General features: G+C 37.4%; 1 protein-coding gene across 2 annotated transcripts in view; it reads right to left on the minus strand.

Annotated features, from left to right (window-relative positions):
* BTBD7 (BTB domain containing 7) overlaps positions 1–24,369 on the minus strand; it is an 81,353-nt gene that overhangs the window by 49,587 nt on the left and 7,397 nt on the right. For both annotated transcript variants that reach the window (XM_036071586.2, XM_078054131.1), the window contains exons 2-3: positions 5,342–5,529; positions 3,551–4,630 (exon numbers count right to left, since the gene is read on the minus strand). In XM_036071586.2, the coding sequence (XP_035927479.1) occupies positions 3,551–4,630; positions 5,342–5,423 (1,162 nt within the window). In that variant the 5' untranslated portion in view covers positions 5,424–5,529. The remainder of the gene's footprint in view (positions 1–3,550; positions 4,631–5,341; positions 5,530–24,369) is intronic.

Here is a 24,369-nt window from a genome sequence, read left to right on the forward strand (position 1 = left end):
TTACAATAGTTTGATAAGTGGCATGCATCATCTCACTAATGATAACATTTTAAGAAAATTTTAAAACTGGTAATAGTAAAAATCTGCAAAATATAGTTAGTATTAGGTTTAATCAATAGTTATAAAATTATTTTTCTGAATGTAAATAGTTTTTTTTTCTTTTTATTAAAGATTTTATTTATTTGTCAGAGAGAGAGAAAGAGAGAGAGCACACAAGCAGGGGGAGTGGTAGGCAGAGGGAGAGGCAGGCTCCCTGCTGAGCAAGGAGCCTGATGTAAGACTCAAACCCAGGACCCTGGGATCATGACCTGGGCCGAAAGCAGACAATTAACCAACTGAGCCACCCAGGTGTACTCCCCCTTTTTTTCTTAGATTTTATTTATTAAAAGTTAGTTTTAGAAAAGAACGTGGTAGTGAATGAAATATGTTCTGATGATTACCATTTAATGGCTAATATTTATTGAATGCTAACTATGTATCAGGCGCCAGTCAGATCACTTAACATATATTATTTCCTTTAATCCTCATAATCCTACTTTACAAGGTTACTATTTTTATTTTATAAATGAGAAAATAGAAGCTTAGAAAGGTGACTTGCTCTGAGGTCAAACACATTAAAACATGGTAGTGAAGGATTCAAATCCATCTGTCTGGTTCGAGTCTGAGCTCTTAAACTTCACGGTATAAAATTACTCTCCCAGTGACAAAATATTCTCCTTCCCAAAGAAATGAGGTAAAAATTATGCTGAAGGTATAGTCTGTTATAAACACTAATATGTACAGTATCATAGGCATGGGGGAAAAATAAGGCCTACATGGAGTGCAAAAATAAAAACATCAAATAACCTAAACTCTGTATTTTGCATAATGAAAGGAAACAGAGAGCCATGTACACCCAGGTTTAAGGAATATATATATATACATATATATATTTTACAGTAACCAAGACTAAGGTAATACAAGGAGTGTTATATCTTTAAATGTACTTAAAAAAATACAATTTCTACCTAATGATAAAAAAAAATATTTAAACTCACTTAACATAAAGAACTCTAGATCAAGTATTACCTAACAGCCAAGAGCTGGCTCACAATTTTACTTTTCACTCAAAACTTAAAACAACAAACCCCCAAAGAACTGTATTAGGGGATGCTTTCCCATTTTTTAAAAACAGCAAAGTGGGGTGCCTGGGTGGCTCAGTCGGTTAAACGTCTGTCTTCGGCTGGGGTCATGATCCCAGAGTCCCACGACTTGAGCCCCACATCGGGCTCCCTGCTCAGCGGGGAGTTTGCTCCTCCCACTGGCCCTCACCCCACTCATGCTCTCTCTCAATCACTCTCTCTCTCAAATAAATAAAATCTTTAAAAAAAACCCCAGCAAAGTGTATACAGTATACTTTGGTTTATTATTTAAACATGTCAAAAAACAAAACCAATTTGAGAAAACAGAGGTTATTACACATTTTGGGCAATGTCACAACCTTCAAATTTTTCTGTAGAGGCATTTTCTGACAAATTTGGTTTTACAGAATAAAATAGTGGTAGGTCAAGCTGCTAGGTTATTTTTGATAACATTATTTTCCCGTAGTCTGACATCAAAATAGCCTACTATTATTAATGTAATGTTGTTTTAAACTGATAAAAATATTTTAACATTTTAATTGTGGTAACAAAACTAAATTTGTACTATTACTAAAAAGATAATGGTAAAGTAAGATTTCAAAAGATCCTTTATGTAACAGAAATCTCAACTTTTTTTTTTTTTTTTTTTTAAAGATTTTATTTATTTATTTGACAGAGAGAGAGCGAGAGCAGGAACACAAGCAGGGGGAGTGGGAGAGGGAGAAGCAGGCTTCCCGCCGAGCAGGGAGCCCGATGTGGGACTCGATCCCAGGACTCTGGGATCACAACCTGAGCCGAAGGCAGACGCTTAACGACTGAGCCACCCAGGCACCCAGAAATCTCAACTTTTTTCACTCAGGTTTATCAGTGCCTTCTTTTGTATAATTCCTCTCATGTAATTTATTTCTTATTGTTATTAAGCTGGGGCTTTATTTTATTTCTTAAAGTCCTATTAATTTGCTGATTGAGCCATACAACACACATTTTTATTTTCAAGTTAGAAAAATGTGTGTAGCTTTCATTATTCCTTAGTTCATTAAATTCCTGTCTTTTGACCCAGCCATTAACCTTTTCTTTTAATTGGCAACTTCTAATGTTCTTTCAGCAAATACTCATTAGCTAAATTTCTCAAGTAATTTCATGTCATATAGCTTTTCTTTTCTTTTTTTTTTTTTTAATATTTTATCTATTTGAGAGAGAGAGAGAGCGAGAGCAGAAACATAAGCAAGGGGAATGAGAGAGGGAGAAGCAGGCCTCCTGCCGAGCAGGGAGCCCGATGTGGGGCTGGATCCCAGGACCCTGGGATCATGACCTGAGCCGAAGGCATACACCCAACCCCAACGACTGAGCCACCCAGGTGCCCCAGCTTGTTTTATTTTAAAATTCGGCCACTGAAAGCAAAGAATGCATTCTTTCAAGACCACAAATTCCTTTTGTTCCATGTGGAAGGTCTCTTTCCAGCTCTGAAATGTTAACATTCTAATGTTTACCAATAGATAGATAATTCTTTTAATGTTACCTTCATGTTACCTTCATGTATTCATTTGCCTATAACCCCAAAAATGTGCCTTCCTGACCTAAAAGTTTTAGTTTATATTAAATGAAGAAGGCTCCTGAGTCTAGCACTGACCGTGCCTTACACACTGTAGGCTGTTGCTGGATATACAAGTTGAGTTTGAAAAGAAGATACAGAATATTTAAAAATTTAAATCAGGGGCGCCTGGGTGGCTCAGTTGTTAAGTGTCTGCCTTCGGCTCAGGTCATGATCGCGGGGTCCTGGGATCAAGCCCCGCACCGGAATCCCTGCTTCTCCCTCTCCCGCTCCCCCTGCTTGTGTTCCCTCTCCTGCTGTGTCTCTGTCAAATAAATAAATAAAATCTTAAAATAAATAAATAAATAAAAAATAAAAATTTAAATCAGAAACTCTGCCTAATTCTTTGATTCAAATAAACTTGTATCCAAATGTGACTATTTTCATTTTTGGAATGAATTTTCATTCTTTTTCTAAACATTCAAGCATCAATAAGTTAATGAGTATAAAAATGAGACTAAGTTACCCCAGGAGTCCTAGATCAAGAATAACCATGAAATCTGGGAAACGAGGCTAGTTCAAAGCTTGGGCACAGATAGGGTGCAGGTGGTAGTTATATATTCCCACATCTATCATCTTACATTAGGGAATTAAGAGCCTCACATTTCATCTATTGCTCTTAGTCACTAGTTTTGAATGCTTGGTTTTTGTACTAAATGAACACCCGCATTAATGGTGACCCTCAATTCTTTCTCAGATTCCTTAACTACATATTCAAAATAACTGACCCAGGCACATCCCAAACAGTGAAATCATATTGAACATACTGGCTGTGTTCTGAATTTGGAAGACAAATATGTAATTCGAGAAATCAAAATTAAAAACCAGAATTTCATACCTTGTGCAAGCATGTTAAATTCCAAGAACAGTGCTATGTGGTAAAGTTCCATGGCTTCTTCTGCCCTGGTCATGCTTGGCTTCCCTGCGACGAGAGCCTGAACTTCACTGAGACTCCCCACCGAGGGGCTACAGTGCAAAACAGAGAGGTCCACCGCATCAGTATACATACAGTGTAATATAACTTTCGCATATTTTTTTGGTATAATGGACTCATCTAATATAATTCTTGTGGGAGTCCTCAAAGTTCGGTCTGTGATTTCTTCACCAGTCCGTATCCTCCTTTGTAATAAATTCCGAAAAAATGGGGACCGTGCTGAAATAATAGCCTTGTGAGCTTTGAGCTCTTCATCTAAACAGTTCTGATTTCCACCAAAAGCTTCAACCAGTTCAGAGTCTGAAGAAAAACTAAGGACGACATCATAATAACACATGTAATCAAAAAGTCCACGCATATCTACATCAAGGGAATTCGGTGTTCCAAATTCTTCACTAAGCTGAACGAGGATATCAACATTTTGAAACCTTGAGTCCTCCATTCCAAACTCTCCTGTATAAAGGTAGTGTAGCAAAGCAGAAAACATGGGCATGTCTATACCAGCTGTATTGATGTCCATAACAATCTCTGCCCCATACTCCGGTGAGGAAGAAAGCAGTGTTTTAAAGAACGGACACCTCGCTGCCAAAATGGCACGATGAACAGGAAAACAAGTTTCTTGAAATATTAAGTCTACATCGGTACAATACTTGTACTCATAAAGATCGGCCATATCTTTCTGCAATGTCCGAGCTTCTGGTCTAGCCAAACTGGCTTGTAGAGAAAGCTCCTTTAAGGCTGAAGTTCCCTCATATTCCTCCACTAAAGCATTAACATCTCTAACATCCCACCCAGAGAGGAGTTCTCGCATCTGCTTGGCGTGATCGGCAGACCTATTAGATTTTCGACGCTTAATAAACTTCTTTTTGAGGGTGGCAAGGCCAGAGGTTCTCTTTTTTTTGTCTTGTGGTTTCTCATGGCCATGGTCAAGGCTATATAATTTTGATTCACAACCATAGCCTTGCTGAGAATAGGATGATGTCCCTAAGAAGGAAATCAAACAAATGAAAATTTGTTTCTTTGTTCTTAACATTCATTTTCAATGTTCACTTTAACACATATTTCATGCTAAAAATTTTTACAGATATTCTTGAACCATTCAAATAAAATTGACTTTTATTTCTATAAAGGAAGTTATTAAAAAGTTAAGTTTACTTCTATATTAAATAAGGAATAGAGACTAACAGAGTAGATTATTATTTACTTGACAAAATGTTTTTGGTTCTCTGGCTATCAAAAACCAGGTATCACAGATTTTAATCAAGGATTTTTAGGAAATGAGAGTTAAGCAGATTTGTAAATTAAGAATACTACTTGTATGTAATCGTGAAATTTTTTTTTCTTCTTCTTAACTATACCAAGGCTGCTTTGCACTGGGGAAAATAAATGGACCAGGATGCAAGAAGCTTGTATTCCACTATTTTTACACCAATGGAGACTGCCAGGTTTCTGAGGGCAACTGGCAATTATGGTTAAGACACCAAAGAAAAGATTAAAAGTGCTATAGCAGCTTGGTCAGGATAAAAATCATACTAGATTGATTTACATTGTGGGGAAAAAACCTAGATGTTGCAGAATTATTATCTATAATAACTTTTTCACAGTTCAATTCTCTTTTCAGCCAAAAAGACCACTGAAAACACAATTCTATTTATACCCACAAAAGAAAATGAAATTAGAAAAACTGAAAGTTACCTATAAAAGTCTGTTGGGCTTGAGAATTTCCCCCTACCCTCGGGGAACATGAATGAGGATAGTTAGATGCATTAGCACCCATTTTCTTCAGTCACTCAGGCATTCCATCTGCTGGTTCTTCAGAGTATAATCCCAGAGGCCTTTACGAACTTTCAACCCTGGATCCAGCAGCCTCTTTTCATCCATTTCTTGGTATGAAACAAAAATAATTTTATTCATTTTTTCAAATGTACTTCAAATTGCACAGTAAAAAAAAAAAGCAAGCTAGTGAATGCTTTTATTTGCAAATGACATGCTGTCAAATTCACATGTAGAAATTTCGGAAAATGTAAACAAATAGTTAAACTTGAATTATGAATCAGTGGTAGCTGCAATTTTGAGCCATAAAATGTACCAATTATATACTTTCTAAGGCAGTGAAAAGTAACAAATCAGACTAATTTAAATATATAATTATGGAAAGAGTATTTCAAATTACAGGGAAAAGTATTTAGAGACTAAAAAATTTTTCAATTTTTTTTTCTTACTCCTTTAGAGGCAACCATCAGTTATTATAATCTAACATTCTAAGCAATTTGTAAACATTGAAGAGGTTGGTGGGAGGGATGGGGTGACTGGGTGATGGACACTTGGGGAGGGTATGTGCTATGGTGAGCGCTGTGAATTGTGTAAGACCGATGAATCACAGACCTGTACCCCGAAACAAATAATACATTATATGTTAATTAAAAAAATGTGGAAAAAAAAACCACACTGAAGAGGTTGATACTAGAAGTGGTCCTCCTCATGAAGCCCTGAAATAAAAATACTGCCTTCTATTACCTGATATTATGACTTAACATGGACAGGGCAGTACCAGTAAGAGATAATTTTAACAATTACAGAATGAATTCCACACCATGGAACCCTAACCCTCAGAGCTGCCGGCAGAAGATATACGCACAAAGAGAAGACACTCTAAGATTAGAGAACGGGGTTAATAGGAATACTGTATCTGTATAGCATCTGAATATATAAAATTCATCTGACTAAAAGGGATAATGGTTTAAGAGAAAACACTATTTTTTTTTTTAAAGATTTTATTTATTTATTTGACAGAGAGAGACACAGCAAGAGAGGGAACACAAGCAGGGGGAGTGGGAGAGGGAGAAGCAGGCTTCCCGCGGAGCAGGGAGCCCGATGCAATATGGGGCTCAATCCCAGGACCCTGGGATCATGCCCCGAGCCGAAGGCAGACGCTTAACGACTGAGCCACCCAGGTGCCCCGAGAAAACACAATTTAAAATCTATTACTGGAATTGTTACAAAACCAACCAGGAGGTAATCTAGCCTCATAATGAAGGATGAAGTGTTTTAACAAATAATACACACACCCCAAATCACAAAAAATATGCTAGAAAACAGAACGGTGTCAAGATTCTTGGAATTTATTTTCATCTGTTACTGACACAGTATAACCTTAGGAATTCAAGTTTAAGAAAATCACTGTTAACATCTGTGCTTCCTTTAATCTTTTTCCATTAAATATATGAGAATTTAAGCATAGAATGATCTACCTATAATGTTCAAGACTGGGAAACCTTCTACAAACTGGATAATATGCCAAGTGACAGTAACTTCAAATCACACATACACACAAGCAAATTTCTTAGTTGAAATTCACCTACCTACCAAGGAAAACACAGCATGTTAGACTTTTTACTCCGGGTGCCTGCTACTGAAGTCAGAAAGGCTATGGGTAGACAGGGATTTGACAGTGCATTCTGTAAAAACTACCCAGCAAGGAACCCAAAGAGTTTAATATACTATTTTGTAAACATTAAACGGTCCAGAAAATTACTTCCTCCAGCAAAGTTAGTTTTTTAAAGTTTGGTGCTTAATGTAAGTAAATTCAGTTTTCTATTCTTAAATACTAGAAATGTACAAAAGGCTGCTTTTTTGGGTAGTTAATTTTGAACACTGTCAATTTAAAAAAGATTTTTATCATTGAAGTATAGTTGACATTAAATGTCAATTCTTATAAAATGGAAATTAAATCTGCCTGTGTTAATTTCAGTTCAAACTTAAGAAACAGTAAGTCTAATAAATCTTAGTTTTCAAACTGAGCTCCTTAAAAGCTTTAAGGTTCTATCAGGTACTTTCAGTGGTTCTTTAGAAAAAACTAGGGTCCTAGAAGCCAAGTTTGTGGCCTCATTTACAGGTCAAATCCTTTTCTCTCACTGAAGATTTGTAGATAAAACACAAAAACAGGGGTGCCTGGGTGGCTCAGTCGTTAAAGCGTCTGCCTTCGGCTCAGGTCATGATCCCAGCGTCCTGGGATCAAGACCTGCATCGGGCTCCCTGCTCAGCAGGAAGACTGCTTCTCCCTCCTCCACTCCCCCTGCTTGTATTCCCTCTCTCCCTGTCTCTCTCTTTCTCTGTCAAATAAATAAATAAAATTAAAAAAAAAACAAAAACAGCACAGAGAATTCTTTTTCAAATTTGAAATATATTAAGAAGAATGCAGATAAAAATGAAAGTCTTTACCAAAATGAGAAAAAAAAAGATTAAAAAGATGAGCTTTGAATCTGGAAGTAATGGATGGTAAAAAGGGCTGGTAAAATGTCCCCCTTATGGTAGGTCTCTTCTCATTTCCTTCTTTACTCATTCTTGAAGTTACATATTGCTTCATTTGTTTTGTTTGCTTTTAAATTTTTTTTTTTTTTTTTTTTTTTGAGAGAGAGAATGTGCGGGCAAGCAGGGGGAAGGAGAGAATCTCCAACAGACTCCCTGCTGAGCATGGAGCCCAACGTGGGGCTTGATCTCATGACCGTGAGATCATGACCTGAGCCGAAATCAAGGATAGAACACTTAACCGACTGAGCCAACCAGGTGCCCCCGTTTGCTTTTAAATTTTTAAAGACTGCAGAGCAAACTCACTAACACAGCACAAAGTATACTGCTGAAACAAAACAAGAATGGTGCCATGTTTCCAGATGAAGAAAAATCAGGGTCCACAGTAGTGGACAGAGTTCCTACTCTGTCACATCGTAACGAAGTGTGCACATACACATAGGAGAATCATTTTCATCTGAAAATTCTGCAGGATTGGTAGGGACACTGTTACCCTGGTCCATCTGAAATTTAAACCTTGTCAAAAATGTCTTTTTTTCTTTTTCCTTTCTTCTTTTTTTCAAAAAGCTCAATTTTATGGTGAGCATAATTCTAAAGCAAACATACAAAGGTTACAAAACATCATCAGCCCCACTGGAGACACAAGACCACCTAGCAAGCACTAGGGAAGTCACAGGCTGAGATAAAGATGCTTGGCCAACTGCCACTGTAATTAGCACCACAGGGACAGCTGGGGTCTCACCCTGGAGAGGTGACTTGAAATAAAATGTCTTTGGGACTTAGGGACAAAGTCTCTTCCTGGTAGCTCCTATTTAATGGGAATCCCCTTCAAGATGAACTAATTGGGCAACATTCATATTTTCTACTGGAGCTCTAATACTAAAATAAACACAGGTCTTGGAAAGACTTAGTGGGAGAGATTTTTCAGGATCAGATATAACCCTTAAGTCCACCCTGTGTCCCCTGTTTCAAATCCTGGGGTAATCCTGACTGTGCAGCTATAGTACTAAAACCCTATTTCTCAAAATTCTCAGGGAACACTTTTATTTATTAAGTAACCAAAACCCTATGCCATATGGAACACAGTATTATGTTATTTAGTTCTTAATCTAACCCACTGCCTTTAGATGCTGGAAATGAGAATAAGTCACAGTTAAAACTCTCAGAGATGTTTTCATTCTAGGCAAGCTCTGTCTGTCTCCCACATAAAACAGGATGAAATCCAATTTTTGGATGATACGGCAGGAAAGGAAAGGAAAAGAGAGGGCCCACAGGATGCAAATGGCCCTAGAAAGCGGATCTTTTTCTAGAATCAACATTCTGGGGGAGCTCCCTCTGTTAATAGTCTATATGACCAATCTCAATCAAATGATCTAATTGGCTTAAAACAAGCTTCAGTGATTGCAGTGACCCAACTGAAGGGGAAAAATGATACTGAAGGTAACAGAATTAACAATCCCATGAGAATATTTTTAGAAAAAAAGTCAACCTCTCTGCCTTCCAAAAAACCCTAGACTAGCATTTCCGAACAGTTTTCCCAAAGATTGGAAAATGCAGGATTGAACAAAAACTGATAGGTCTCTTTACATATAGAATATTTTAGCATCTTTAAAGTGCTAAGGTGCATTATGAACCTCCAGGAGGAAGTATTCAGCGTGATCTAAAGGAGCCCCTTTGCCCCACAGAGCATTAAAGGAATGTGCTTGTATGATACACTTTGGAAAACCTTGACCTTTGCCATAAAAACACTTTTTACTGCTTTACACAGTAGAGAACAATGGGCATCAAGTGACCTGGGATAGAGTACATCCATCACTAATGTACCACTTACATGGGATAAGTCACATTTAACTTCTATGAATCTCTGAAACTGAGATGTATGGATCTCAGCATCTGTAAGATAAAAAAGTTGATAGAGGGTACCTACAATTCATTGAAGTTTTATGACTTATTGGTTTGGGAAATGAGGACGGGGAAGGGAGTTATTTCTATATTAAATCTTAGTGTACAGAGGGGGGGAAAAGGCAATTGGATTTTGGGTTTTAAACACATGTTTTCTCCTTAGTCTGATTATTAGCTATGGTTATAGAAGGACAGGAATGTGGGGGCACATGTGAATATGAAAAACAATTCATAATGAAAGAGAAATGCAAACTTCACTCCTGTCAAATCTAAGGTGACCATATAATGTACGATCACACCAGAATGCTTGAGGGTGAAAAGGGGTACAAACCAGATGGGATGCCAGAACATATACAGCCCGGGTCTAGTAGGGCCAAGTGGGATGAATGGCCACCGCTAGAGCCAAATCTCACACTTCCAGAGCTAGAAATAAGACAACGTTTAAAAAGAAAACAAACAAAAACCAAAAACTTCCTAAAACTTAAGTTAGAATAGTAAGACTTATGTAGACCTCATTCCCCAAGCGTATTTTACCTAACATAACAACTCACATTTATTGAGGTTTTACTATGTTCCAGACTCTGTTCTCAGAACTTTGCATGTAATAACCCATATAACCCCCCAGTAACTTTTTACTAATGAGGCTTAGAGGTTAATAACTTGCCCAAGATTAAGTGAAAGAACCAGGATTACTTTGTAAATCTTCAATTCTATCCCTGGATACATTTTAAGAACAACAAAACAAAAGGGGCGCCTGGGTGGCTCAGTCATTAAGCGTCTGCCTTCGGCTCAGGGCATGGTCCCAGGGTCCTGGGATCGAGCCCCGCATTGGGCTCCCTGCTCGGCAGGAAGCCTGCCTCTCCCTCTCCCACTCCCCCTGCTTTTGTTCCTCTCTCACTGTGTGTGTCTCTCTCTGTCAAATAAATAAATAAAATCTTAAAAAAAAAAAAAGAACAACAAAACAAAAGGTGACTGGACAGTTAAGTCAGAAGCAGAATTAGCAGTAGACCCTTGCTGTTTGAAGATCTCTTCAAAAAGGGGAGACCAGGTTCCGAAAGCCACCAACTAGGCTTATGTGTGTCCTCTGGGGCCATCTAACACAGAGGCAGATGACCTCCACAAACCCCACTCCTTCCAGTGACAAAGAACAGTGTTTATAGCAGCAGCTTATTAAAGAAAGGCAAAATTCTGTTCCACCGAACATATTTATTAAGGCAGAGAAGCCAGAGTGATGGAGCTAGAAAGGGCCTTCAATTTTCTTTTGGTCAACCTTGTTTTTGAAATTACAACCTCATGGAATGGGAGAAAATATTTGCATATCATACACTGATAAGAGATTAATATCTAGAATACACAGAGAATTCCTACAACTCAACAACCAAAAAAAACCAAACCGATTAAAAAATGGGAAAAGGTCTTACATAGACATTTCTCCAAAGAAGATAGATAGATTGCCAAATAAGCACATGAAAACACATCACTAATCATCAGGGAAATGCAAATCAAAACCACAATGAGATAACCACCTCACCACTCCTATTAGGATGGCAATTATCAATAAAAGAGAAAATAAGTGTTGGCAAGGATGCAGAAATTGGAACTTTTGTGTACACTTGATGGGAATACACAATGGAAATGGCCACTGTGAAAAACAGTATGGAAGTTCCTAAAAAAATTAAGATCAGATTTACCATATGATACAGCAGTTTCACTTCTGGCTATACACCCAAAAGAACTAAAAGCAGGGCTTCAAGACATGTACACTGATGTTCAGAGTAGCATTATTCCCAGTAGCTAAAATATGGAAGCAACCCAAAAGTCCATCAACAAATGGATGAATAAGCAAAATGTGGCATATACATATGATGGAATATTATTCAGCAGATGAATAAGCAAAGTGTGGTATGTACATACAATGGGATATTATTCAGCCTTAAATTAAAAAGGAAGGAAATTCTGATAAACGCTTCAACACAGAAGAACCTTGAAGACATTATGCTAAGTAAAGTAAGTCAGTTAAAAAAGACAGATATTGTATGATTCCCTTTATATGAGGCACTCAGAGTAGTCAAAATCATAGAGACATAAGTAGAACGATAGTTGTCAGGGGCTGGGAGGAGGGAGAGTATGGGGAGTCAGTGTTTAATGGGTATAGAGTTTCAGCTGGGGAAGATGAAAGAGTTCTGAAGACAGATGGTACAATACGAATATATGTGATACCACTGAACGTACAGTTAAAAATGGTCAGGATGGTAAATTTTATACGTATATGTATTATATGTTTTACGTATGCTACCACAATTTAAAAAAAAAAGAATTACAAGCATTGCCATCAAAAAACTATTGTCATCAAAAAACATGTATTTTTGAAGCTTTATGGCTAAGGTTCAGAACTGACTTATCTAAAGAAATTTGTTTTCCAGGTAAAGTAAAATAGGTTAGTTATTATTGTATTTCTCTTCAAACATCAGAGAATTCATTTGAAAAAAATTAAGACAGGCAAAATCTTTCCATTTCAGGAATGTTTCATTGTATCAACCATTAATAAAATATATACAAATATTTCAATGTCAAATGAAATAAACAGTATTTCATAAAATTATAATATTTGCCAGAAATAATGTAGTACACTTTAATTTTTATATTTAGAAAAAATATTATTTGCACTCTTTTAATTTACACATTTCTGATTTTAAATTGTATCATGAAAAATTCTAAAAATATACAAAAGGTAATAGTATACTGAGCCCTCAAGCCTGTATCACTCAGATCCCAGAATTATCCAAATTGTTTTGGCTTATATTTATTTTTTTTTAAAAGATTTTATTTATTTATTTATTTATTTATTTGACAGAGAGGGACACAGCGAGAGAGGGAACACAAGCAGGGGGAGTGGGAGAGGGAGAAGCAGGCTTCCCCCCCGAGCAGGGAGCCCGATGCAGGGCTCGATCCCAGAATCCTGGGATCATGACCTGAGCTGAAGGCAGACACTTAACGACTGAGCCACCCAGGCACCCCTGGCTTATATTTAAATGCTTAAATTTGATGTATAAGGCTTACAGCTAGAATTTAAAAGTTTGTTAAAAGCTTCTTATAGAAATAAAAATCTGAGGAGATACATGTACATTATAATTATCCTAATTATTGACTACTATCAGCCAGCCAGTCTTTTTTTTTTTTAATTTTATTTATGTATTTGACAGAGACAGACACAGCAAGAGAGGGAGCATAAGCAGGGGTATGGGAGAGGGAGAAGCAGGCTCTCCGCTGAGCAGGGAGCCCAATGCGGGGCTCGATCCCAGGACCCTAGGATCATGACCTGAGGCGAAGGCAGATGCTTAATGACTGAGCCACCTAGGCGCCCCTCAGCCAGCCAGTCTTAAGCAGTGTACATGAATTAATCCTTTAAATTTCTCAATCATGTGAGCTGTAGGTCTAATTATTATTCCCACTTTGCACAGGAAAAACTGGGAGGTTAGCAAAATGAGGCATGGAAGGCTTAGTTACTTACCCAATGTCACAGAGCTAGTAAGTTGCAGAACCAGGCTTGGCATTCAGGCTCTTCTATCTATGAACGATGTTATCTTTGTAAATTTTTTTCCCCTAAATGTTTGGAGGAAAAATTTCCAGAGCAGACAAATATAGTTCCATTCCAGAAATGGGAAGTGTGTACACACCTGACAGTGTTACTTTTGGTGCTTAAAAGGCCCTCTCATATAAAGCAAAAAATGACTTAACTGAAAGGGTAGCTTATGAAATCAGAGCAAAAGTGCCTTTCTGAATATTTATAGCTAGACTGCGTGTTCCTTGATGGCAGGACGACACTTGTTTATGCTTGATCAACCATGCACCCACCCATCCAATTCTGAGCACCTGCTGTGTTCAAGGCACTTTGATAGGCCCTGGGAATATAGCAGTGATTACACACTGAATAGGAGGATTTCTCATGAAATTAAAAGAAAGACTACTGTTCTGGCTTCCTAGTTTAGAGCCAGACCTTTAAGAATTAATAGGAGTGCATCAAGTAAAAAAGGAAAGGTCATTCAAGGTAGAAAAAAAGGGATGAATAAAGGGGAAAAACTCTAGTCCCAGTCAGTGTCCGCTCCCAGTTCTCACAGCCCCGTACCTCTATTATCTGCTAATACTGCAGCATAATTACATTTCCACCAAACTGTACGCTTCCCAAGGGTATGCACTCAGATGCTTTATCTTCTTTACCATCTACCACAGAACACAAAGTAGACACAACATTCGAGTGAATAAATGTTAACTATTATCATGAACATTGATAAATAATGTGTCTAAGGCCTAAGAAGTACATATGTTTAAGTGTAGGGGTAGGAGTTCGATCAAAAAGCCTCAAATTCCACACTGAAGTGTTGAGCCTTTATTCAGAACACAGTGGGGGAACTACTGGAACAAAGCACAGAATAGTAGGAGGGAAGCACACTTACATTTGTTTTATTTATTTATTTATTTTTTTAAAGATTTTATTTATTTATTTGACAGAGAGAGAGACAGCGAGAGAGGGAACACAAGCAGGGGGAGTGGGAAAGGGAGAAGCAGGCTTCCCGCCGAGCCGGGAGCCTGATGTGGGACTCGATCCCGGGACTCCAGGATCATGACCTGAGCTGAAGGCAGTCGCTTAACCAACTGAGCCACCCAGGCGCCCCATTACATTTGTTTTAAAAGATTACTGAAGGCAGAAGATACTCGATGCAGGAAGACTTATTAGAGCATTCTTGCTATAGTCCTGAAAGTGTTAATAAGGATCTGACTTTACTAATCCCTAAAATGAGGAGGCTATCACCTACTTCACATTAAGAATTAAATAGGATAATATGGGCTGACAGTGGAAAGCAGAAGTAACCCATCACAAGGGTTTTCATGAGAAGCCTCGTCTTGCGCCAGGTCCGACCTGGCCTGAATGAGATACATCTTAGAGATGCTGAGGTATTCTGAAATACTCAGTTTCTAGACATTTAAAGCTGAGGCCAATTCCTGGAAAGAGGTGGGTAAAGGACCCATGTGGCAGCACAGTGAAGATGTGAATAAGCATCTTACTCTGCATCCTTTACCTCAGAGCTCCTATTCAAAATGCTTCATCCAGACCTAAAAACCTCAGAATAAGAGCCTCCTAAATGGAAAAATGGGAATACAGGGCTGAAAAGGTTTGGAAGCCTGACTCTCAGCTCCTGGGCTTTTGCTTATCCCATTTGTCTGGGCCTCTGGCAGTAGTAACTGAGACCTGGTGGGGCAGCCTGGGCCAGAATAGTGACCTCCACAGCAACCACAGAAGGAGATGCGTGGCCCCAGGCATCCCTGACACCCAAGGCTTTGCTGCCTTCTCCTAGCAGCTATATCCCCCAAACTGAGGTAGCTCTCAAAGGAATGAGAAAAATTTTCTCCAACAGCTAGGAAAAAGGGCCTGTAAGCCAAGGGTGGAAATGATTATGAGGCCCTCCACAACAGATTACAGAACTGCCCAATCAACTGTCTTATAAGATAATGGTGCCATTGGAACTTTTGTGTTCATGACAGGAAGACTAGTTTTGAGCCAAGCACACAATATTTGAGTGAATAAATAAAATCGCTGTTCTAATCGGGGACAACTGTTTTTACTGTTAGCTTAGTGGTGTATAAAAAAGTAGCTCTGAATGATTCAGAGAAGGAAATGAGAAATCTGAGTCTAGATTTGAGTTTATAAAGGATTTGCAGAGAGAAATAGAGCTGAAACCAGACAATATATTCGAAGTAACTGAATTTAAAGAAAAAACACAGAATTTCTCATAATCTCCATTCAAAGCCAAAAACTCACATTTTTTGAAAACCAACTTATGAAAATGTTAAACAAAAAAAACACAAGGATGTATTTCTTGTTCATGAGTTTCTGTGGGCTCCAGTGGTGCTGTTGGAGATACGAAAACATGCTGAGTGAGCCTGACAGTAAGCCTGCACATGGGAGCAGAATATAAAACAAAACAGAAACATGAGTACACTCAAAGGTATCCTCATCCAAGGCAGTCTTCTTAAGGACATCAAATTCCAAACTACTGGATTATCAAGGAAATAGTCATGTGAACAGTCCCATGAGTTATTCAAGTTGTTATAAATGGGAAGATAATAATAGTTCAGAAGTTATCAATAATTCTGTACTAAAATTTTATTTTTCCTCAAATGGCTCAGACTAAGAGAGTCCAAATAAATATGGGAGAAAACCCCATTACTTTAAATTTTCAGTGAAAAGGGGTAGAAAGCTATCTATAATGGGGCATTAATAAGGGCCACTCCATTCTGAAACTTACAGAATCTTTGTTGGCATGACAAATGAAGAGTGTTCCTCCTAAATTTCTTCTGAAGTCCATAGTTAGAAAGAATCTTGTATACAGAGGTGCCAGTAAAAGAAGTGGGTTTGATGATGAACAAGTTTTGAGAAATGTCAGCTAGGAAGGACTCTAGTAGGAGAGACACCAACAAGGCCTCTTAGGTAAAACAAGAAGTAGAAAATTAGACAAAACTCTTAGCCTCATAACGATTAGTAGAGGCCTTTCTTAGAACTATGATAAAACTTCTTCCTATCTCCTTCCTCAACCCCACTGCTCATCCTGTGCTACCCACCTACTGTAGCAGAAACACAGGAAGAGGATACTGCAGTCCAGATATATAAGACTGAAAAAGATATTCTAGGTCCTGTTTATGCAATGTAAGTCTGCATGTTAAAACACTATTTTGCATTTGTTTAGGGTATCTATAATAAAAAATTAAGATAAACCCTATGAAGTCCTTATCATAGAACATAGCACAAAATTGGTGAGGGGATGATGGAAAGGAAGAAGGGAATGATGATGATGTCTCTATCTTGCATGACTGGGTGGTTAGCAACGCTGTGAACCAAGAGAAAACACAGGACATGCAATTTGTGGGTGGACTGGGAATAATAAGGATAATGGGTTTGAGGTTCCAGAGAGACATACCAAGGAAGAAGTATTATAAACAGCGCATATGTAAAGGAAGAAGTCTAAAAACAAGAGTTTCCTAATACTAATATTTTCAGCTCTAGAGGTAACACTCAAATATGTATTACAATATGGCATTCTCTTGATATAATTCATTTACTTTTTTTTTTAAAGATATATTTCAGAGAGAGAGTGTGGGAGAGAGGAGGAAGGGGAGAGAGAGAATCTCAAGCAGATGCCCCGCTGAATGCAGAGCCCAACACAACCCTGAGATCATGACCTAAGGAGAAATCAAAAGTCAGATGCTTAACTCACTGAGCCACCCAGGTGCCCCATAATTTATTTACTTCTGAGGATATGATTTATAAATGTCCTATCGATGTTTGCAAAGATAGAGTCTAAGAAGTGACACTGTTCTTTTTTTTTAAAGTAAGCTCTACACCCAACGTGGGGCTTCAGCTCATAACCCTATGAGCAAGAGTAACATACTCTACCAACTGAGTCAGCCAGGTGCCCTGACATTGTTCATTTTTTGAAGCCTAAAGCCGTTTCTGGCATAACTGCATTACTGCATAGTGCCTGGTCAAACAAGGGTGATATTGAAGCTCTCTTCCAATCCTTAACATGTCTGAGTCTATGTGTTCTCCTAACAGTACCTGAGTAACTCTCATATATGCTATCGATAAGATATACTGGATATTAAAGCATTTTATTAACTACGATTTTTAGACATCACTTCTTGAAACAGATTCTCTTTATCAGTTGTTTCATTTCTGCCTTCTCTGAACAAAGATAATTTCCTTTGGGTTCACCGAGCCAAGAAAATTATACCTTACAGGAAGAGGATATGTCTTCCATGTGGTAATCACTATTGGAATGAATGTCTTGTCAGCAGTAATATTTTGCCAGCATCTTTCACCCCACAAATGAAGAGATGTATATTTTCTAGAATCATTAACAGAATACACAAATAAATTTCCCTAACATTTTTTCCATCTTAAGTTTTCCCTTACTTTTCTTTCTAAAGAGATTATCTTAAACCAATCCATTTCTGTATATGGGTACTAGGTACTGGTTGAGATATACAGGTCTTCATTTGACTTCTGAGTCATTTCCTTAAAAAGCATTTCCTGCCCCTACCTTGGGGCCTGCTATTCCCTATGCCTGAAACACTTTTCCCACAAAGTCCTCATATGGCTCACTCTCTCATTTTATTCAGATCTTTTTTCAAGTGCCATGCCCTCAAAGAGGCTTTCCCTAATCATCCTCTAAAAAATAACATGCCTTGGGGCACCTGGGTGGCTCAGTCATTAAGCGTCTGCCTTTGGCTCAGGTCATGATCCCAGGGCCCTGGGATCGAGCCCCACATCGGGTTCCCTGCTTTGCGGGAACCCTGCTTCTCCCTCTCCCGCTCCCCCTGCTTGTGTTCCCTCTCTCGCTGTCTGTCAAATAAATAAATAAAATCTTAAAAAAAAACAAACAAACCAACATGCCATTTTATCCCATCATTCTCTATCCCCTTTCTTCAGTTTATTTTTCTCTACAGCGCTTTTCAGCATTTGAAATTATATACCTGTTTCTTATTAACAGTCTCACAATACAGTGTAAGCTCCAGGAGAGCCAGAGCTTCATGTATTCAACATTAAATCCTCAGCACATAGAACAATGCCTGACAAATATGAGGTATTGAGTTGAAAACTCCTGAATGAAATCAGTTTTTTAAAAATAAACATTACAGGGCGCCTGGGTGGCTCAGTTGGTTAAGCATCTGCCTCCCATTCAGGTCATGATCCCAGGGTCTTGGGGTCGAGCCCTGCATCGTTGTCGGGCTCCCTGCTCAGCAGGAAGTCTGCTTCTCCCTCTGCCCCTCACCCCGCTTTCATGCTCTCTCTCTCAAATAAATAAAATCTTAAAAAATAAAAATAAAAATAAATGTTACATTAAGGAAAGACTTGTTTTTAATTATTCTTTAAGCTTTTCAATCCAAAAACTGTTTCTCAGGATCCACTGGATATAGTCTAAGCCTCATAGAAGAGTGTGATTTAAAAACTGCACTAGTATTTGGGAGGAAAAAAAAATTTTTTTCCTAAAAAAAAAAAAAAGACACCTGAATCACAGTATACATACAGCCTGAAATATGACACTCTGTTGAGATGTTTCAAAATACATAAACAATAAAGTAATTATTTAAAAAAACCACACTGATTCCTCAAAAAATTAAACACAGAATTACCATATGATCCAGCAATTTCACTTCTGGCTATTAAAAAAATGAAAACGGACTCAAACAGCTACTTGTATTCCCATCTTCATAGCAACATTATTCACAATAGCCAAAAGGTGGAAGCAAACTAAGTGTCCATTAGATAAATGGATGAACAAAATGGTACATAACATATAATTCAGCCTTTAAAAGGAAGGAAATCCTGATACAACAATGTGAATGTACTTAAAGCCACAGAACTGTACACTTAAAGCTGGTTAAAATGGTAAATGTTATTATATTTATATATATATATACACACACACACATACATATTTTAATGTTACATATATTAACCACAATTTTTTAAAAAGATTTTATTTATTTATTTGAGATAGAGAGCACAAGCAGGGGGAGAGGGAGAAGCAGACTCCCCGATGAACACAGAGCCCGACGTGGGGCTCGATCTCGGGACCCTGGGATCATGACCTGAGCCGAAGGCAGACGCCCAACCAACTGAGCCACCCAGGCACCCCTTTTAACCACAACTAAAAAAAGGTAAGTGGTAAAAATCTCCATGAAAACAGACAGAAAAGCAATGTCTTTCCTTTCTTTATATTCTTTTAATGACTATAGTGGGAGTATCTTATAAGAGGACCGTATAGTTTACAAAGTGCTTTTCACACAGTAATTCATTTTATTCTCATATCAAGTCTTCAATGTAGACAGGACAGGCTTCATTCTCTGATCCCTGAATGAGGCAGGGAAGGCAGAAAGGTGAAGCGACTTACCCAAAGTAAAATATACTGTAAAATGGCAAAGCCAAAACTAGATCCTAGGCATTCTGATCTCTAATCTACTGTTTTGTCTCAACAAGAAAGCATCTCAAGTCTTCAGTCCTATACCAACCTTTCCAAAGAGAACAGCCATGTCTTCCTTAAACTTCTCTATGTTCTTGTTACTCAAGTCTTAAATTGTTACAAAGTTTCTATTTCATTACTCAATTAAGATTAAACAACAGATCTTAAATTAATCTCCAGTGTTCTGCACTGTTGGTGAACAATAACAAGTATCAACCACCCCTAGTGACTATGCTTCTATTTTCTTCTCTATTTTCCTTCCTATTACTTGTTTTTTCCTCCTTTGCAGAAGATACTTTTGCAATTTCTGTAATAAAGAAAAACCCTGGAATTATGACCTGAGCAGAAGGCAGATGCTTAACCGACTGAGCCACCCAGGTGCCCCCCAACCATCTCTTTAAGGAAGCTCTAATTTCTTTCAGAGGGAAATGGTATTTAGAAACCACAATCTGGGTGCTATGGGAGCTAAGTGCCTTTTTAGTACACAGAGATAGGTAATTTTATACACACATAGCTATATAAGCATGTACATAGATACAAACAAATACATGAGTTTATACTGATGCTTCCAACTCATTTCAGATTTGTAGGGTTTTTACTTAATCTCATTGATCCTTCATCTGTTTCTCCTTTCTTACATGCCAAAACCCTATTCTCAATGCTGCCTACATAACTATTCATTTATTTTATCTCACAGTATACATGCAACAGCTGAGAATTATAATGTCAATACTATCTACCATCAACAATATGATAAAGAAAATCATTTTATGTTTATTTTTTGCAATTTTTTCTACCCTTAGGATATTACCCAACTCAAGATATCCTACAAATTACCATGTATGTCAGTCACTTGGAATAGTTTACTCTGTGTATCACTACCTGGAAGACACCTGCTAAGTTTTTTTTTTTTTTTAAAGATTTTATTTATTTATTTGACAGAGAGAGAGAGACAGCGAGAAAGGGAACACAAGCAGGGGGAGTGGGAGAGGGAGAAGCAGGCTTCCCGCGGAGCAGGGCGCCTGATGCGGGGCTCGATCCCAGGACCCTGGGATCATGACCTGAGCCGAAGGCAGACGCTTAACGACTGAGCCACCCAGGCGCCCCAACACTTGCTAAGTTTTATGTTACTTTTGATTTTTAGGCATTGCATTTTTAACTTAATTGTGACATAATTCTGTAAAATATTTAGATGGGTTTAAAGTCAAAACCACAAAACAAGATATATTCAAAGACTAGATGCTCTCCCTGTCTACTCTAAGTTCACCCCTCCTCCCTGCCCCATAGGTAACTTCCCCATCCCCACCCCCCAAATGTAAGAGTTCTTGGTCAGACTTGAAAACACTCTAAAACAGGTCCTTGGCAACCTCCAAATTATTCTTGATGACCTTGATATCCTTCTGGCCATAATCTTGGGACCAGATGGGCATATAAAAAGTTACCTTTACTAATACTTCTATATAATACCCCAAATTCCCTCTCTTTTGGCTACTATCCAATGGCTCCCTAATAGAAGCAATAATGAAATTAGCTAGTAACTTCCTTCTCCTATCTCTCTACTTCAGCATCTAATTTTAAGTAATATATGTCTAATTACAGTTAACCCTATGAGGCAATTAGTGAGTTTATTCTACTTTTTATATATTCTCCCCCCATTTTTGATAATTAAACTTTATCTACAGAATTAAACTATTGAATGTTACACACTATACTGTCTTCCAATCTTAGTTCCACATTAAAAAATATATTTAATGTCCATTACCAGTTTAAAAGTGTTCTTCAGAATACAGGTCCACAATCCCTTATCAGGTAGAAACCTCTGGAGCTAGATATGTTCTAAAGTGCAGACTTTTTCCCTCCTCTTTCTTTCTTCTCTAAGAAAGTAATATGATACGTGGATTATTTACTGTAATTATGTAAATCCTCCTAGTTAGGTTTAGCATAGCACCCCATAATCTAACAAATTAACATTTTGCAGTACAGTATATTAAATATTTAAACTAAGCTATGATAGTTTAGATGCCAAATGAATCCAGGTCATATAAGTGTTTGCCACCAAATGAGTCTCCCTAAAAAATGGTTTTCAGAACTTTTCGAAATTCAAATTATAAATAAAAGAGTGTGGACCTGTAGTGAGTAGCTCAAAATCACGTAATAAAAATAGTACTTCCCCTACCCCACCACCAAAAAAGTCAAGTCAGAAAACATTTTTATGTATATTAAATGAAGATATCTTTTTTGGTATGGCTGACACATATATTAAATTTCAGGTGTACAACATAGTGAGTTGACAATTCTGTACATTACCCAATGTTCACCATGATTAGTTACCATGAAGATATCTTTTAAAATGGTATTTTTCTATAAAATTCCATGGTATTACTGCAAATAGAGATTATTTGTTAGAATTTTGCTTAGGAGAATCTTACTAAACCCATGTGGGCTTTTTCTTATATAACCTATTGTAATTCAAAACAGCTGTCAGTCCCCTGCTGATACTTTTATTTCCTATTAAAAATTCATTCTTAAAAGAATATAAAAGTACATCACATTCCACTAATCTATGCAACATTCTTTTAAGTGTAACCATTAGAATTTTTAAACTAGAAATTGAGGGAAAGAATGCAAAGAAATGAGGAGATGAGCCTGGTTCTTAGAACTCTGGCTCTACTACAGAGAGTCATAGCTTAACTTTAGGGTGGGAGGTATCTGTGTTTTTGATAATAAAATGAAACTATATATTCTCAGTTTCATAACTAGTTTCTAGTTATGAAATACTTCTTAAATAAAATGCCTACTTTATAAATGTATATCTCACATGGTCTGAAATTTGTTATCTCTTAGCTGTTTAAATGATTTTAAAAAGATAATCTCTGAGGAGTTATGAACAACCTAGGAATAGTCACTATGGAAGTCTCATAGATCATCATTCTAAACAGGTTAAGAAAATCTAAACCAGTAAAAGAATCATTAAAAGAGATATTCAATTATTAAAAATAATTTTTAAGCATAGCTATAGTCGTCTCCCCTTATCCATGTTCACCTTCCGCAGTGTGTACTGTCAGAAGGTAAACAGTAGCTTAATGCTGCGTCACAATGCCTATGGTCACTCACCTCACTTCATCTCATCACACAGGCATTTATTTTATCATCTCACATCATCACAAGAAGGGTTAGCACAGTACAGTAAGATATTTTGAGAGGGAGGGACCACATTCACATAACTTTTATTACATTATATTGTTAAAACTGTTCTATTATTATTGTTGTTGATCACTTCTTGGCCTTTTGGCCAAGAAGTATTGTTGTTCGTCTCTTAGTGTGCCTAATTCATAAATTAAACTTCATCCCAGGTATGTATATATATAGGAAAAAACTTAGTATATATATGGTTCAGTTCTATCTGCACTTTCAGACATCCACTAAGGGTCTGGGAACATATCCCCTGTGGACAAGGTGGAGGGGGGGCCTACTGTAACTACAAATTACTATGGTGAAGTTAATTTATTTGACTCAAGCCAACAAATGGTGAAGTATACTGAGACAGGAATTTTAACTCTCCTTTCCCATCCTTCCTCTTCTGTCAGACTTTATTGTTGAAGCATGTGACAGAACTATGACTTTGTAATTAAGGCTATAATGAGATTTCTCTGTCATAAGCTATTACTAACATTTGCTACAATTCATCTAGTTCTGCCACAAAGCTTTTTTTGCTTACCAGAAAATTCTCATGTATAGTCTCAAGCAAGCAAGAAATATTTTGGGAAAGTCTGAAGACAAGAATAATTAGGTCTTATGAAGCACATTATGGAATTTTTCTCTAAAGAACACTTCACAAATAAATCCAAGATAAAACAGACCTGAATATACTTTCAAAATATTGGTAAAAAATACACATATTATACTTGAAGTTCTGGAATTCAAGTCTCCTAAAGAAGGAAGGAAGGAAGGAAATTGCACAGTAACAACACAATTCATTATTGCTCCTTCCAGGACTCCAACATTAGTAAGACTTTTCATAAAATTTAAGGGACTGTGGCCAGAGGAGACTGTCAAACTTTTTATCTAAGTGAACATTTTTAGAAAATAATTAAGGACAAGCAAAGAACACTTTGTATATCTAGTCTAACTGAATTCTCCATTTCCCTTTAGTTTAAAGACAGTAACATACCTCATGTTTATTTAAAAATTATTTACAAAACCCTTTTTCATGTTATTATTTCAAACTAACAACTCATTGCTGAGTATCTATAATGTAGCAGACACTGTGCTCCATCCTGTAGGCTTTGGCTCAAAGTACAGGGAGTTATGTGGAGGAGTCAGACATACAAGCAAGTGGGGGATTACAGTAGAGTGCAACAGGGCTGGAAGAGTGGGCCAAAGTACTAAGTGAGTGAGTGCACGACTACTGGTAAAGGTCATATTTGAACTGGGTCTTGAAGAACAAACATGACTGCATGAATAAGGAGATTTTTGATGGCTAATAACTCCAAA

This window comes from Halichoerus grypus, chromosome 8 (assembly GCF_964656455.1).
Source record: "Halichoerus grypus chromosome 8, mHalGry1.hap1.1, whole genome shotgun sequence".
Classification (NCBI taxonomy): domain Eukaryota; kingdom Metazoa; phylum Chordata; class Mammalia; order Carnivora; family Phocidae; genus Halichoerus; species Halichoerus grypus.